This window comes from Pelmatolapia mariae, linkage group LG14 (genome assembly GCF_036321145.2).
Source record: "Pelmatolapia mariae isolate MD_Pm_ZW linkage group LG14, Pm_UMD_F_2, whole genome shotgun sequence".
Lineage (NCBI taxonomy): Eukaryota > Metazoa > Chordata > Actinopteri > Cichliformes > Cichlidae > Pelmatolapia > Pelmatolapia mariae.
The window spans coordinates 30,835,015-30,850,299 of record NC_086239.1 but is presented as its reverse complement, the minus strand read 5'-3'; the positions used below and the strand labels follow the sequence as shown (position 1 = coordinate 30,850,299).

At 39.1% G+C, this 15,285-nt stretch overlaps 3 protein-coding genes across 3 annotated transcripts; all 3 read right to left on the bottom strand.

The window, feature by feature from the left end:
* Nucleotides 1-213: 213 nt before the first annotated feature.
* Nucleotides 214-1,191, bottom strand: LOC134640701 (olfactory receptor 2AT4-like). Its single transcript, XM_063492603.1, has one exon. The coding sequence runs from the start codon at nucleotides 1,189-1,191 to the stop codon at nucleotides 214-216; it is 978 nt and encodes a 325-aa protein (XP_063348673.1).
* A 4,733-nt stretch (nucleotides 1,192-5,924) lies between these two features.
* Nucleotides 5,925-6,902, bottom strand: LOC134640700 (olfactory receptor 2AT4-like). Its single transcript, XM_063492601.1, has one exon. The coding sequence runs from the start codon at nucleotides 6,900-6,902 to the stop codon at nucleotides 5,925-5,927; it is 978 nt and encodes a 325-aa protein (XP_063348671.1).
* Nucleotides 6,903-10,619: 3,717 nt separating this feature from the next.
* LOC134640699 (olfactory receptor 2AT4-like) lies at nucleotides 10,620-11,606 on the bottom strand. Its single transcript, XM_063492600.2, has one exon. The coding sequence runs from the start codon at nucleotides 11,604-11,606 to the stop codon at nucleotides 10,620-10,622; it is 987 nt and encodes a 328-aa protein (XP_063348670.2).
* Between the last annotated feature and the right edge of the window lie 3,679 nt (nucleotides 11,607-15,285).

The window sequence follows — 15,285 nt, the reverse complement described above, 5'->3', positions numbered from 1 at the left end:
AGCAATTAACATATTTAGTCACATGCCAGGAAACTCTTACAAATGTATTTTAAGAGAGTGTTCGCCCATATCAAGGAACCTATTTTACTGAACATCAAATATATGCCACATTTCTTCACAAAAAACAGCAAGGGCTCCTTACTTCAGTTCAAGAATATTTTTACCTCTGTGTTAGAATGACATAAATTAAGGCCTGTTTAAAAGATCTGTTACTTATGAGTTACTAATAACTGCAACCTGTGCTTTTCGTGGATCGGTTCTTCTGCAGAATTGTTTCAACAAGCTTTCTCTCATGTCTTTTGCTCTTAAGCAGTATATGAGTGGATTGATCATTGGTGGGGCAAGGCTGTACAGCATGATGATTACTATTCGCACATCAGCACTAAATGTAATGCCAACATTGCTGGCTAAATATACAAAACATCTGGGTAAATAATAAAGGGAGATTATGATCAGCTGAGTACTACAAGTGGACAATGATTTCAGGCGCCCTTGCAAATTTGCTATCTTATATACTGCTATCATTATAGAGCAGTATGAGAAAATGATAAATGCCAGAGGCCCCAGTAGCACAACCATTGCAAATACAAAAGCAGGAATGGCATAAGGGGCCCTGTCAGTGCATGCCAGGACTGTTATACCAATATGGTCACAGTAGCAGTGAGTGATTATATTTGAGGCACAGTAAGGAAGAGGATATGCTCTAATAACTGACATTAAAGGGGATGCCTTGGCAATAATCCATGCAGTAATACTAAGAATTAAAATATTAGATTTTGTAAGAATATGTGAATATCTGAGAGGATGGCAGATAGCCAAGTACCTATCTAAAGCCATCTGAAAGAGAATATAAGAATTGACTGAACCAAGATAGTGAACAAAGTACATTTGGATAAAACAGGCAGTAAATGAAATGCTTCCTGATCGAAACCAATATCTGCTTATGATCTTAGGTAAAGTGGTTGTACTAAAGAGAATATCACATACACTCAGATTTAAAATGATATAATACATTGGCTTATGGAGGCTGTGGTTGGTTGCAATTAAAAAAATAACTGTAACATTTGCTATCATAGTTACCAAATATACAAAAAACAATACAGCTGAGACAAGACCATAGTACTCTTGATGAAGTCCAGGGAATCCAGTAAGGATGAACTCAGTCACATTGCTATGATTTCTCTCAGGCATGATGAAACAGAAATTTGGTTAAAACACTGGTAAACATACAATGCTTGAGAAACCACCGTCAAGCCTTATCAATTACACAATGTTAAATTTACAATACAGTATAGTATTAACTCAAAGATTTAATCCGACTAATTGTTATTGTTATTGTTTTTAAATTCTTTTTCGATTTTTTTTCTTTATCAAAGCCTTTTGATCTAATCATGTTTGCATGTGAAAAATAAACATTCCGTTTTATTGTAAATCTTTAACTATGCACATAAACATGAGGATGAGAAAGACTTTAATTAGCTCAGTATATATGTACCTTTCTCATACAGGATGAGAGAAGGCTCTGCTGTGTTGCCTGCTGATTCACTGCTTAAAAAGACTTCTTGCAGTGTGGTATCATGATGGTGGTGTTCGATAGGTTCAATTTATATTCTCTGTGGATCAAGCCAAGCCTACTTTATTTATAAAGCACTCTAACTGAACACTGACCACAGTGCTGAACATAAAATAATAAAAAATAAAAATACATAAAATCAAAAACAATGACAGTAAACAATATACAACACCAACATCAGAAAGACAATAAAATCCAAATAAAATTGGCCTTTCTATACAGCGTTAAAAGCCAAACCAAAAAGGTGCATCTTCAGACCAAAATGAAAGATATCAAGTTGGAAAGACTTTGTAATTTCTAATGGCAGTGCGTTCCAGAATTTGGGAGCCAGAACTGCAAAAGCCCAGACCCACCGGAGCTTCCAATGTGCCCTCAGCACATTCAACAGCAACTGGTCAGCTGATCTGAGAGACCGAGAAGGGGTGTGCAGGTGCAGTAGCTCAGACAGGTAGTGTGGGGCACGACCATTTAAGGCTTTCAAACCAAATAAAAGAATTATAAAATCTCTACCATACTCAGCACAGATGTTTCTGTATACTATTCTGGCCTCTTGGTTAACCTGGGAATCCGAAAAGCACATGGGAACCACAAAGAGATGGGTAAGAAACCCACAACCACCAAATCCTTGCAGAAGGTCAAGCAAGTCCTGGGTAGTCAGCTGAATGGTAAGAACAAGATCCAAGCAATCAACACCTACATCCTGCCGGTGATTAGGTACCATGCTGGGATAATAAACTGGCCAAAGGAGATCAAAGCCACTGACATCAAGACAAGGAAGCTTGGATTTTAACCCAAATCCAGCACCACGAGACTGTACGCTAAGCAGAAGGAAGGAGGCCAAGGAATGGTGAGTGTAAAAACCACTGTCCATGATGAAACAACAGACATCCATGAGTACATCAGGAAGATGGCCACAACTGACCATGTACGTAGTGAATACCTTAGGCAGCAGAAACCTGAGAATGAAGAGAAGCAACAATGAGAAGAACCATTGTAGAAGGACAGGCTCTTATACACTATGTACCACTGACAGGTTTAAGACGTGGCTGACATCAAGAAATCCTACCAGTGGCTGAACAAATCTGGACTGAAAGACAGCACAGAGGCAATAATCATGGCAGCACAGGAACAGGCTCTCAGCACAAGATCAATTGAGGCAGGGGTTTAACACACCAGGCAAGATCTTAGGTGCAGGCTGTGTAAAGATGCCCCTGAGACAATCCAACACAACACCAGGGTACAAGATGCTAGCAGTCAGGGCATACATGGAATACCATAATCAAGTGGCCGGCATAGTATAAAGCAGGGGTAGGCAACCTTTCTGATGATGAGTGCCATCTAAAATTTCCTCAGAAGTCAATGTGCCATATGACTGCATTAGCAATAAATTTAATAACGCTCTATATTAACAGTTACACACTATATAGAACAACTTCATAGCATTATATTTGTTCGCAGATGTTGGCAGCTATCAGCGAATAGGTATCAGCTATTTTGAAACAAAAAAAACTATTTTTATCCATAGCAAGAACTCCATAACAGCAAATGAACTGTACAACAGAAAATGCAAATGCTATTTATGGTCTCCTCACAACAATGATAAGAAAAATAAACTGGGCCAATATGGCATGTTTGTTAATACAGAGACACACATGTTAATCTGATCTCTGGTCTCCCACTCAGAGACACAGGTCTCCGAGTGTCCAACATTCAGACGGCTACCTGAGGACACTCTTCATGTGAGAGAAAATCTGCTCACACAGATATGTAGAGCCAAATACTGTCAATAAGGCCTCTGCAATGTTCTGAAGACAGTTAAACTTGTCAGGTAGTGACAGCTCTTGAAACATTTGAAGTGTCGAATGTGGAAATTTCAACATCGCTTGAAAAAACTGCCAGCTAGCAACGTCCCTCTCACCGGTACGCTAAGTTATTTTTAGCCAATTACAACTTGAATCTGGTAGTTGGGGTTGTTAGCTAAGATACCGTCATTAAGAAGCGGCACAACTAACGTTTCTATGCGAGCTAATTTGTGATGTGCACTGCTGGCCCGGCCATTTATTTTTTAATGCTCCTTCTCAGATTAATTCACTGCGTGTCGTGCCCAGGGCTGGACTGGGAAAAAAAATTGGCTCGGGCATTTTGACTAGAGACCGGCCCACCAGGTATTAAAGCCATAAAGCCTTTGAATGAAAACAAACGCTGTTGTGACAGTGATGTACACTGTCTTATTGGTATATGTATGATTTCTATACATTTTACATCAGATAAAACTTTGGTTATAAGATTCAGATAATTATTTAATAAAAGCTAGACATTTTAAATGAGAATAAAAAAGAAAAGTATTTCTGTGTGCCCCCCTTTCCCTGTTAATGCCCTACCTGCCCCCTGGCAAAACTTTGCTAGACCCGCCCCTGCACAGTTACCAGCTGTCAGCTACTTAGAAAAGGATCCTGGTGTTATTTGTCTCTCAGAAACAGTTCATAACTTCCCTTCAACTCATTCATGTCACCTAAAAGGTAAACCTGTTTCTCCATCAGCTGTTCAGCTCTGATGATTCAGTAAGGACATCTCTTGGTTTCATCTTCATGTTTCCGTCTCACCAGATATTCAAACCGATATCATGACCAGCAGCTTTTACGGCTGTGGCTCCAGCAAACATCAACTGATACTAGAAATTAATATTAAATCAATTCAAACAACAGCTGATCAATCTTAAACGTGCTGCTGTTGTTTAGCGCGACATCCGCTGGTTTCCTCTTTCTGGCGCAAAGTGGGCGATAAACAAACAAGAGAGACAGGACTTGCGACAGAAAAGCCGATCAGCTGTTCATTGATCAGTTTCATGATTGAAGTAGCAACAGGAGAGGGAGGGGGAGAGAATGAGAGAAGAAGAGGCAGCTGACAGCGTAAAGACAGAATAATTCCACCTTTGTGTCTTTTTTCATTCTAGCTAAAGTCCGGGTTCCTTTTCAGCTCAATACGAAACGCGTAATATTTTCTCTGAATACGGGACGATTTAGTTTTTTACGGGACGGTTGGCAACTCTACTAACTAACCTTATGACGAAAATAAAGTTCACTATCAGTAACATCATAGCACCCACCTGGCTGTATAGCTAGTACGCAGTACGAGTTATTGTAACTGACAGTAAAAAGTCAGCACAACGAAAATAAACTATACCTAAACTTGGTTTATATCTGACCCAGATAGACTGCAGGTCATAACTTCTTACCTGAAGTTCAGTTCACCTGACACTTGGACCAGCGGCTTCCTCGGGTCTCTCCTCCTCCTGCCTCCCCTTTCCCTCATCCACCTGCTGGCATCCACCACTTGCTAATGTTACTGAATCTGTGGAAGCTCCGCCATAGCCACCACCAAACAACTGAGTTATTTTTACACATTGGCCAGTATCTGGCCAATCCACCACCTTTCATTGTTTGTACCGTTACTAAAAAATAAATTAATTAAAAAAAATAAAATCATCGGCCCATAAAAACGAAAAATCATCATCGGCCCATCGGGCAAATGTCCGATGGCCAGTCCAACTATGGTCGTGCCATCAGGTAACCCTTTGCGTGCCAGCTGTGGCACACGTGCCCAGGGTTGCCGACCCCTGGTATAAAGGAGCATCTGTGCCGAGTAAGGCCTGGAATTCCCGAGGTCAAAATGGGGCACGCCTTATTGGGTGGTTGAGAATGACCAAGCTAAGATCCTATGGGACTTCCAGATACAGGCAGACAAATTAGTGATGGCTAACCAACCAGACATAGCAGTGGTGGACAAGCAGAGGAAGACAGCAAATTTAAAATGATTTTCTTTATTTATTTTTACATACAACACAATCAATTTATTCTATAGTTATACATCTCTTACACACCCCTTTCTTCTCACCAAGAAAAATAAAGAATCCAAAAAATAAAAATTAAATAGACATCTTGGTAAATGGGCACTTAATTATCTTTTTTACTCCCGTGACAGTACAAATCTTGTTGTATGTTTTGACATTTACAAAAAAAATCTGTCCTCAATCTCTATCCTCAAAAAAATACTTTATTTAAGTAACAGTTCAATTCCACTTTAATTTATAAAGGGCCAAGCCACAACAGTCGCCTAAAGGCTAAACTTGACAGATCTCTGCAGAAATATCTGGGGTCGAGAGAACATATAAAGATATCCGGTTTTAAGTAAGGAAATGCTTGCTAGTGATTTTATGTCGTCTTCCTCTTTAACTTGCAACAAATAGCACCGGATCTCAAGTATATGGATTTTTTTTCTCCAGCAACCCATGGTCTTTTTCATTCAATACAAGAATCCTAATGACTTAAGCCTTGTTTAAAAGACATGTTACTTATGAGTTACTAATAGCTGCAACCTGTGCTTTTCGTGGAACAGTTCCTCTGCAGAATTGCTTCAACAAGCTTTCTCTCATGTCTTTTGCTCTTAAGCAGTATATGAGTGGATTGATCATTGGTGGGGCAAGGCTGTACAGCATGATGATCACTATTCGCACATCAGCACTAAATGTAATGCCAACATTGCTGGCTAAATATACAAAACATCTGGGTAAATAATAAAGGGAGATTATAATCAGCTGAGTACTACAAGTGGACAATGATTTCAGGCGGCCTTGCACATTTGCAATCTTATACACTGCTATCATTATAGAGCAGTATGAGAAAATGATAAATGCCAGAGGCCCCAGTAGTGTAACCATTGCTGCTGTAAAGGCAGGAGTGGCATAAGGGGTCCTGTCAGTGCATGCCAGAACTGTTATACCAATATGGTCACAGAAGCAGTGAGTGATTATGTTTGAGGCACAGTAAGGAAGAGGATATGCTCTAATAACTAACATAAGATTGAATGCCTTGGCAGCAATCCATGCAGTAATACTAAGAATTAAAATATTAGATTTTGTAAGAATATGTGAATATCTGAGAGGATGGCAGATAGCCAAGTACCTATCTAAAGCCATCTGAAAGAGAATATAAGAATTGACTGTTCCAAGATAGTGAACAAAGTACATTTGGATAAAACAGGCAGTAAATGAAATGCTTCCTGATCGAAACCAATATCTGCTTATGATCTTAGGTAAAGTGGTTGTGCTAAAGAGAATATCACATACACTCAGATTTAAAATGATATAATACATTGGCTTATGGAGGCTGCGGTTGATTGCAAATAAAAAAATAACTGTAACATTTGCTATCAGAGTTATCAAATATACAAAAAACAATACAGCTGAGACAAGACCATAGTACTCTTGATGAAGGCCAGGGAATCCAGTAAGGATGAACTCAGTCAGAACACTATGATTTCTCTCAGGCATGATGAAACAGAAATTTGGTTAAAACATTGGTAAATATACAATACTCTGGATAAAGCAGTTAAATCTCGTCAATTACATAATGTTAAATTTACAATACAGTACAGCATAAACTCAAATTTTTAATTTCTTATTTCTTTTACCAAAGCCTTTAGATCTAATCATGTTTGCATATGAAAAATAGACATTTTGTTTTATGGTAAATCTTTAGCTATGTACATTAAGATGAGGATGAGAAAGACTTTAATTAGCTCAGTTTATATGTACCTTTCTCATATGGAATGGGAGAAAGCTCTTTGTGCTGTGTTGCCTGCTGATTCTCTGTTTAAAACTCTTCTTGCAGTGTGGTATCATGATGAAAGTGTCTTATAGGTTCTCTTTGTATTCTCTGGGGATCAAGCCAGGCCTACTTTGTTTATAAAGCACTTTAAAAATAGCAAACACTGACCAAAGTGCTGAACATAAAATAAGAAAAAAGTAAATAAAAATACATAAAATCAAATACAATAACAGCAAACAATACACAACACCAACATCAGAAAGACAATAAAATCCAAATAAAATTGGTCTTTCTATACGGCGTTAAAAGCCAAACCAAAAAGGTGCATCTTCAGACCAGAATGAAAGATATCAAGTTGGAAAGACTTTGTAATTTGTAATGGCAGTGCGTTCCAGAATTTGGGAGCTGCAAATGCAAAAACCCGATCTAAGAGACCGAGAAGGGGTGTGAAGGTGCAGTAGTTAAGACAGGTAGTGTGGGGCAAGACCATTTAAGGCTTTTAAAACCATATTAAAGAATTATTAATTGAACCCTAAAATGCACAGGTAGCCACTGTAGTGAGCATAAAACAGTAGTAATATGCTCCCTCCGTTCTCCGTGTACCAGTTAAAAACCGTGCAGCAGCATTTTGCACCAGATGAAGACGTGACAAGGGTACCTGGCTACTACCAAGGTACAACAAGTTACAGTAATGCAGCTGAGTTGTAATAAAAGCATGGATTACTGTTCTAAAATCAGCTATCTTGGAGAACCAAGATAACATGACTCCCTAAAGTTGTAGCCAGGAGGGTGTCCTTAACAACTCTAAGCAACACACCGCATGGACAATGAAATGTCAAATAACACAGGCTTATGATCTGAAACACTGCATCTAAAATCATGAAGATAGAAACAGGCCGACGATAGGATAAAAAAACATACAATGTATGTCCACATACTTGTGTAGGTCCAGTCACTGGGACCAGGCATCATAGCGGCTAAGATGAACAGGGATATGACTCAATACATGAGGGAGGCACACTAAATAATTGGCAGGAATAACAGAGGGGTGAAACACCAGCTCCTGGTAAACAGAACAGTCTCGAGATTGCAAGACTAGAGTGACCAAACTTTGTACTGCCTGGATTGACTACAAGAAAGCCTATAACTCAGTGGCCCACACATGAATCCTGGAATGCCTAGAACAATAAAAGATCAACAGGACCCTAAGAGCCTTCATCGGGGACTCAATGGGGATATGGCGAACAACACTAGAGGTCAATTTCAGACATCAAGGACAACTGCAATTACTTGGGAATCCCAAAGACATGTCCTGAGTAGTCAGCTGAATGGTAAGAACAAGATCCAAGCAATTAACACCTACGCCCTGCCAGTGATCAGGTATCCTGCTGGTGATTAGGTTGCATGCTGGGATAATAAACCGCCCAAAGAAGGAGATCAAAGCCACTGACATCAAGACAAGGAAGCTTGGATTTTAACCCAAATCCAGCACCACGAGACTGTGGGGACTGTACACTAAGCAGAAGGAAGGAGGCCAAGGACTGGTGAGTGTTAAAACCACTATCCACGATCACATGATGACAGCAAACATCCATGAGTACATCAGGAAGATAGCCACAATAGACCATGTACGTACTAAATACCTCAGGCAGCAGAAACCTGAGAATGAAGAGGATCAATGAGAAGAACCATTGTAGAAGGACAGGCCCCTGTACCATATGTACCACGGGGAGGTTTAAGACGTGGCTGACATCAAGAAATCCTACCAGTGACTGAACAAATCTGGACTGAAAGACAGCACAGAGGCACTAGTCATGGCAGCACAGGAACAAGCTCTTAGCAAAAGAACGATAGAGGCAGGGGTTTAACATACCAGGCAAGACCTTAGGTGCAGGCTGTATAAAGATGCCCCTGAGACAATCCAGCACAACACCAGGGTACAAGATGCTAGCAGTCAGGGCATACATGGAATACCATAAGCACGTGGCCGGCATAGTATAAAGGAACATCTGTGCCGAGTATGGCCTGGAATTCCCAGATACAGGCAGACAAACTGGTGATGGCTAACCAGCCAGACAGCAGTGGTGGACAAGCAGAGGAAGACAGCAAAATTTAAAATGATTTTCTTTATTTATTTTTACATACAACACAATCAATTTATTCTATAGTTATACACCTCTTACACACCCCTTTCTTCTCACCAAGAAAAATAAAGAATCCAAAAAATAAAAATTAAATAGACATCTTGGTAAATGGGCACTTAATTATCTTTTTTACTCCCGTGACAGTACAAATCTTGTTGCATGTTTTGACATTTACAAAAAAAAATCTGTCCTCAATCTCTATCCTCAAAAAAATACTTTATTTAAGTAACAGTTCAATTCCATTTTATTTATAAAGGGCCAAGTCACAACAGTCGCCTAAAGGCTAAACTTGACAGATCTCTGCAGAAATATCTGGGGTCGAGAGAACATATAAAGATATCCAGTTTTAAGTAAGGAAATGCTTGCTAGTGATTTTATGTCGTCTTCCTCTTTAACTTGCAACAAATAGCACTGGATCTCAAGTATATGGATTTTTTTTCTCCAGCAACCCATGGTCTTTTTCATTCAATACAAGAATCCTAATGACTTAAGCCTTGTTTAAAAGACATGTTACTTATGAGTTACTAATAGCTGCGGCCTGTGCTTTTCGTGGAACAGTTCCTCTGCAGAATTGCTTCAACAAGCTTTCTCTCATGTCTTTTGCTCTTAAGCAGTATATGAGTGGATTGATCAATGGTGGGGCAAGGCTGTACAGCATGATGATCACTATTCGCACATCAGCACTTTCTTCCTATATTTTTACATACAACACAATCAATTTATTCTATAGTTACACACCAACTGATTGTCTCATTAAGAAAAACAAAGAATCCCCCCCCCTCCTGGGACAGTACAAATGTTGTGGTATGTTTTGACATTTACAAAAAAAAATTCTGCCCTCAGGTCAAAAAAGAAATGTACATTATCTAAGTAACAATTTAATTCAGTTTTATTTATATTGTGCCAAATCACAACTGATGCCTAAAGGCCCTTTAACAAGTGGATAAGACAAAATTTTAATCTATTCAGGCCACAAATACACGAAATGGAAAAACTATGTGAGACACTGTGAGTGTGAAGCTCAGCCTGTTTTTTGAATATCGAACTCTGTTTGTGCTCCCTTAAAAACATGACAGAACTCTGCATACATATCTGGGGTCAAGAGAACATATAAAGATATCCGGTTACAAGTAAGGAAATGCTTGCTAATGGTTTTATTTCCTCTGTAACCTGCAACAAATAGCACCGGATCTCAACTATATGTAATTTTTTATATGTAATTTTTCTCCAACAACTCATGGTCTTTTTCATGCAATACAAGAATCCTAATGACTTAAACCCTGTTTAAAAGATCTGTTATTTGTGATTTATAATATTAATAACTGCAACCTGAGCTTTTTGTGGAACGGTTCTTCTGCAGAATTGTTTCAACAAGCTTTCTCTCATGTCTTTTGCTCTTAAGCAGTATATGAGTGGATTGATCATTGGTGGGGCAAGGCTGTACAGCATGATGATCACTATTCGCACATCAGCACTAAATGTAATGCCAACATTGCTGGCTAAATATACAAAACATCTGGGTAAAAAGTAGAGGGATATTATTATCAGCTGAGTACTACAAGTGGACAATGATTTCAGGCGCCCTTGCACATTTGCTATTTTACGTACTGCTATAAGAATAGAGCAGTATGAGAAAATGATAAATGCCAGAGGCCCCAGTAGTGTAACCATTGCAAATACTAAAGCAGGAATGGAATAAGGGGTCCTGTCAGTGCATGCCAGAACTGTTATACCAATATGGTCACAGAAGCAGTGAGTGATTATGTTTGAGGCACAGTAAGGAAGAGGATATGCTCTAATAACTAACATTAAAGGACATGCCTTGGCAACAGTCCATGCAGTAATACTAAGAATTAAAATATTAGACTTTGTGAGAATACGTGAATATTTGAGAGGATGGCAGATAGCCAAATACCTATCTAAAGCCATCTGAAAGAGAATGTATGCAACAACTGTTCCAAAATAATGGACGAAGTACATTTGGATAAAACAGGCAGTAAATGAAATGCTTCCTGACTGAAACCAATATCTGCTTATGATCTTAGGTAAAGTGGTTGTACTAAAGAGAATATCACATACACTCAGATTTAAAATGATAAAATACATTGGCTTATGAAGGTTGCGGTTGGTTGCAAATAAAAAAATAACTGTAGCATTTGCTATCATAGTTATCAAATATACAAAAAACAATACAGCTGAGACAAGACCATAGTACTTTTGATGAAGTCCAGGGAATCCGGTAAGGACGAACTCCGTCACACTGCTATGATTTTCCACAGACATGATGGAGGGAGACGTCCTGAAAACACTAGTAAATATAATACTTTAGATAAAACACTTAAGGCTCATCATTTACATGATGACATTTAAACTCACAATTCATTTAGATTCTTTTCATTGTACTGTTAACCCTATCGTACCATTTAATGCATTTATATTGCTACGATTATAAATTATTGTTTTTAATCCTTTTTGATTACTTATTTCTTTTAACAAAGGATTTCGATCCATGAATGTTTGTATACAAACAAAGCTTTTTTGTGTTAAATTTTAACAATATAAAGTAACATAGTAATGATTTAGACTTTAATTAGCTCAGTTTATATATACCTTTCTCATACAGCCTTGGGGTATACTCGGCTGACTTGTCTCCTGGTTCTCTGCTTAAAAAGACTTCTTGCACTATGGCCTTGTGATGAAGGTGTGCTATTGGCCATTTTTCTATTCTCTGTGGATCAGTCAGTGCTCAATATTCAGTCAGTCCATGAGAGCATCATTAATGGTATTTTTTAGTAAAGGAAAAAGTCCTTTACCAGTTACTCTTAAGATTAATTAAAAACTGTATACATGCTCAAAGTACTAATTGTGTGACATGCTTAAGTAAAAAAAGTATATTTTAGGTATTTATATGTGTATCTATTTACGTTTGGTGTCATTCAGCTTTTTGGACTTCAATAAAGATTATGTATAATTATTTAGTAGAAGCTGTGATGGGCCTGGGTCTGTAACCCGGGCATCATGTGTTATTTTTTGAGTTTAATGAATATTATGAGTTTTATTCGTCTTTCTTAATCATTTATGGTTGTGGTGTGATCTGCTCCTGGTTCCTCGTTTCCCAGTGTGTTGTCGTGTCAGTTTTGCTGCCCCACCAGGCCTGGAGAGTCCCTGCCTTGGAGTCAGCCACACCTGCGATAATCACTCACCTGTTGCTGATCTGCCTAATCAAGGGGCTCTACTTAAGAGAGCAGTGGAGCAGCAGTTGGTGTGGGATCGTTAAACTAGAAATACAGTTAGTGCAGAGCTTGTGTTTTCAATACTCTCTTGTTGGAATGGTTAACGTGTTTAGTTGGCCGGTGGATGGGACAGTACTCATTGTGGCATCTCTTGTTTCCAGGGTGATTACAGAAACGTGTGCAGGGAGCAGTACACAGTTGAACACAGGCACCAAGGAGGACGAAGCACTACCACGCATCACGGAGAGGAATCACGGCACGGGGAATTGGGAAAGCATACACTGTGGATTGTTGGCACTGTTTTCTGTGTAAATAAACACACTTTCTCCATTCTAAAAGTCCAGCATTTGGGTTCTCCTTCAGCCAACCTGGACAGAAATGAGCTAAATTTAGTCGTAAATAAGCTGAAAGCCATCTAGGATTGTTTTTGTTGTTGTTAGAAAATTATATTTCTTGCTTTGAAAGCACAGCGTTTGTTTACAGTGTTGGTCAAGTTACTTGAAAAAAGTAATCAGTAACTAATTACTGATTACTCCTCCAAAAAAGTACCCCATCACTTTACTGATTACTTATTTTCAAAAGTACTTAGTTACTTAGTTACTTAGTTGCGTTTTAAAAACATGATACAAAACCTGATTAGGTAATAAAGCAATAGATCTTTCAGCCCAGAACTTTCTACTTAATAATCTACTGCATAATCTATCATATAAAATGTAATCAAATGAAAAAGTCTCTTTTTAAAACTTGTTTTATTAGTTTTAATCTTTTAACTTTATGCACATTGCATCAAGCAAAAGTTATATGCAACAGTCTTTTTTCTGCATATTCCAGCATATAAAATAACATTTTTTGTTTTTACACTCACTCTTTCGAATAGATGCAAGTAAAACACAGCAGAAAATAAATAAAATCAAAGACTTAGTGGCACTAAGTCCTGTTGCTCATAATTCTATTTTCACCTGTTTAGCAGGAGTGGGGCATGTGGAGGTTTGCCCTGGTGCAGGTGTGCCCCAGATCCGGGGGTTTCTCTGTGAATTTCACATTCCTGTGGCAGCATGCTAGGTACTTGCTCAGAAGTTTTAGGGGTTTTTTTTCTCTGTAAAAAGAGGTTTTCTTCCCACGCAGTGTACAGTGGACACCAATGTTTTTGTCACTTTTTACAGAATCAAACTGAAAGTAATATCAGTACTTCCAAGCTTTAAACACTGCACTCGATATATTATCCATTGTTGATCTGCACACGTCTGTTACCACAAATGTCATACACGCTTACGTCATTGTCATGAGAGACTCTCGCAAACAAAATCACGGTTTAGTAACTGAGTAACACAGCATGCTTACGGGAAAGTAACAGTTATCTAAATACTTTTTGCTATAGTAATCCCTTACTTTACTCATTACTTGAAAAAAGTAATCAGATTACAGTCACTTGTTACTTGTAACACATTACATTACCAGCGATCGTGGCTCAAGAGTTGGCAGTTCGTCTTGTAATCGGAAGGTGGCTGGTTTGAGCCCAGGCTCCGACAGTCTCGGTCATTGTGTCCTTGGGCAAGACACTTCACCCGTTGCCTACTGGTAGTGGTCAGAGGGGTCGGTGGCACCAGTGTCCGGCAGCCTCGCCTCTGTCAGTGTACCCCAGGGCAGCTGTGGCTATAATGTAGCTTGCCATCACCAGTGTTTGAATGTGTGGGTGGATGACTGAATGTGTAAAGCGCTTTGGGGTCCTTAGGGACTAGTAAAGCGCTATACAAATACAGGCCATTACTACCCATCTCTCTTTGTTTATTTATTCAGGTTTGGTGTCAGGGCTTTTGGGGAGTCAATAAAGAATATGTGCAATTAAATTGTTAAGTACAAAGTAATTACACTGCTTCTCTTCTCAAAAGCAAAAGACTTTTTAGGATTGTTTTTATTGCTGTCAGAAAATTATACTTCAAATTTTAGAAGGCAGGCATTAGGCTTGTGAAAGTAAAAGTACAACAGTGTTTTTATTAAATCTTTGTCTGCTTGTTTCCTATTTCCCCCACTGAACAACCATTTTAGAAAAATCTTTTTTTGAATGTGAATTTCCCTGGTGCTACACTGTAAAATCTAAATAGTTTCCAGAACTTCTCTTTTTTTTTGCTAACTCGTTGCCTTACAAAACATGTCATTTATTGCCTGCACTGTTCGGCAGTGTAGCAATCAGAATAGTTGTTTGAAGGCCAGAAAAAATGATGAACAGATTTATTTTCCCAACTGCACCATTATGGCTTTTACTATACTGGTCAACTTGACACAGTATTAATGATGCACGACATGTTTCGAGGCAGCAGTAAACTAATATAGTACGCTTGTGTGGACACCTGTGTATGTAAGCTTGTGCTCATAAGATTTCTCCATTTAAGTATCTAATAGTAGGTAGGTTTGGGGAGCCACAGCCCTGACCCCATTACATAAAGCAGGCATGGAGGAGACCCAGGCCCCAGACATCCATAGCCCCCCAGAGTACAAGAGAAATCACAGCACCCACCTAGAAAAGTGTTAAGGAGAGCCCTTGACAGGGGTCACCCAGGGGCCATGGTGCAGAAGCCACAGGAGGCCTCAGCGGCGAGCCTGCGGGCTCCACAGGCAATCTGGCTAGCAGACTGTACCCCGGGCCCAGAGACCCCCAGCAGGGGCCCAATAGAGCCAGGCCCCACCAAGCAGCCACCAGGAGTGAGCCACTAAACAACCAAACACCCACC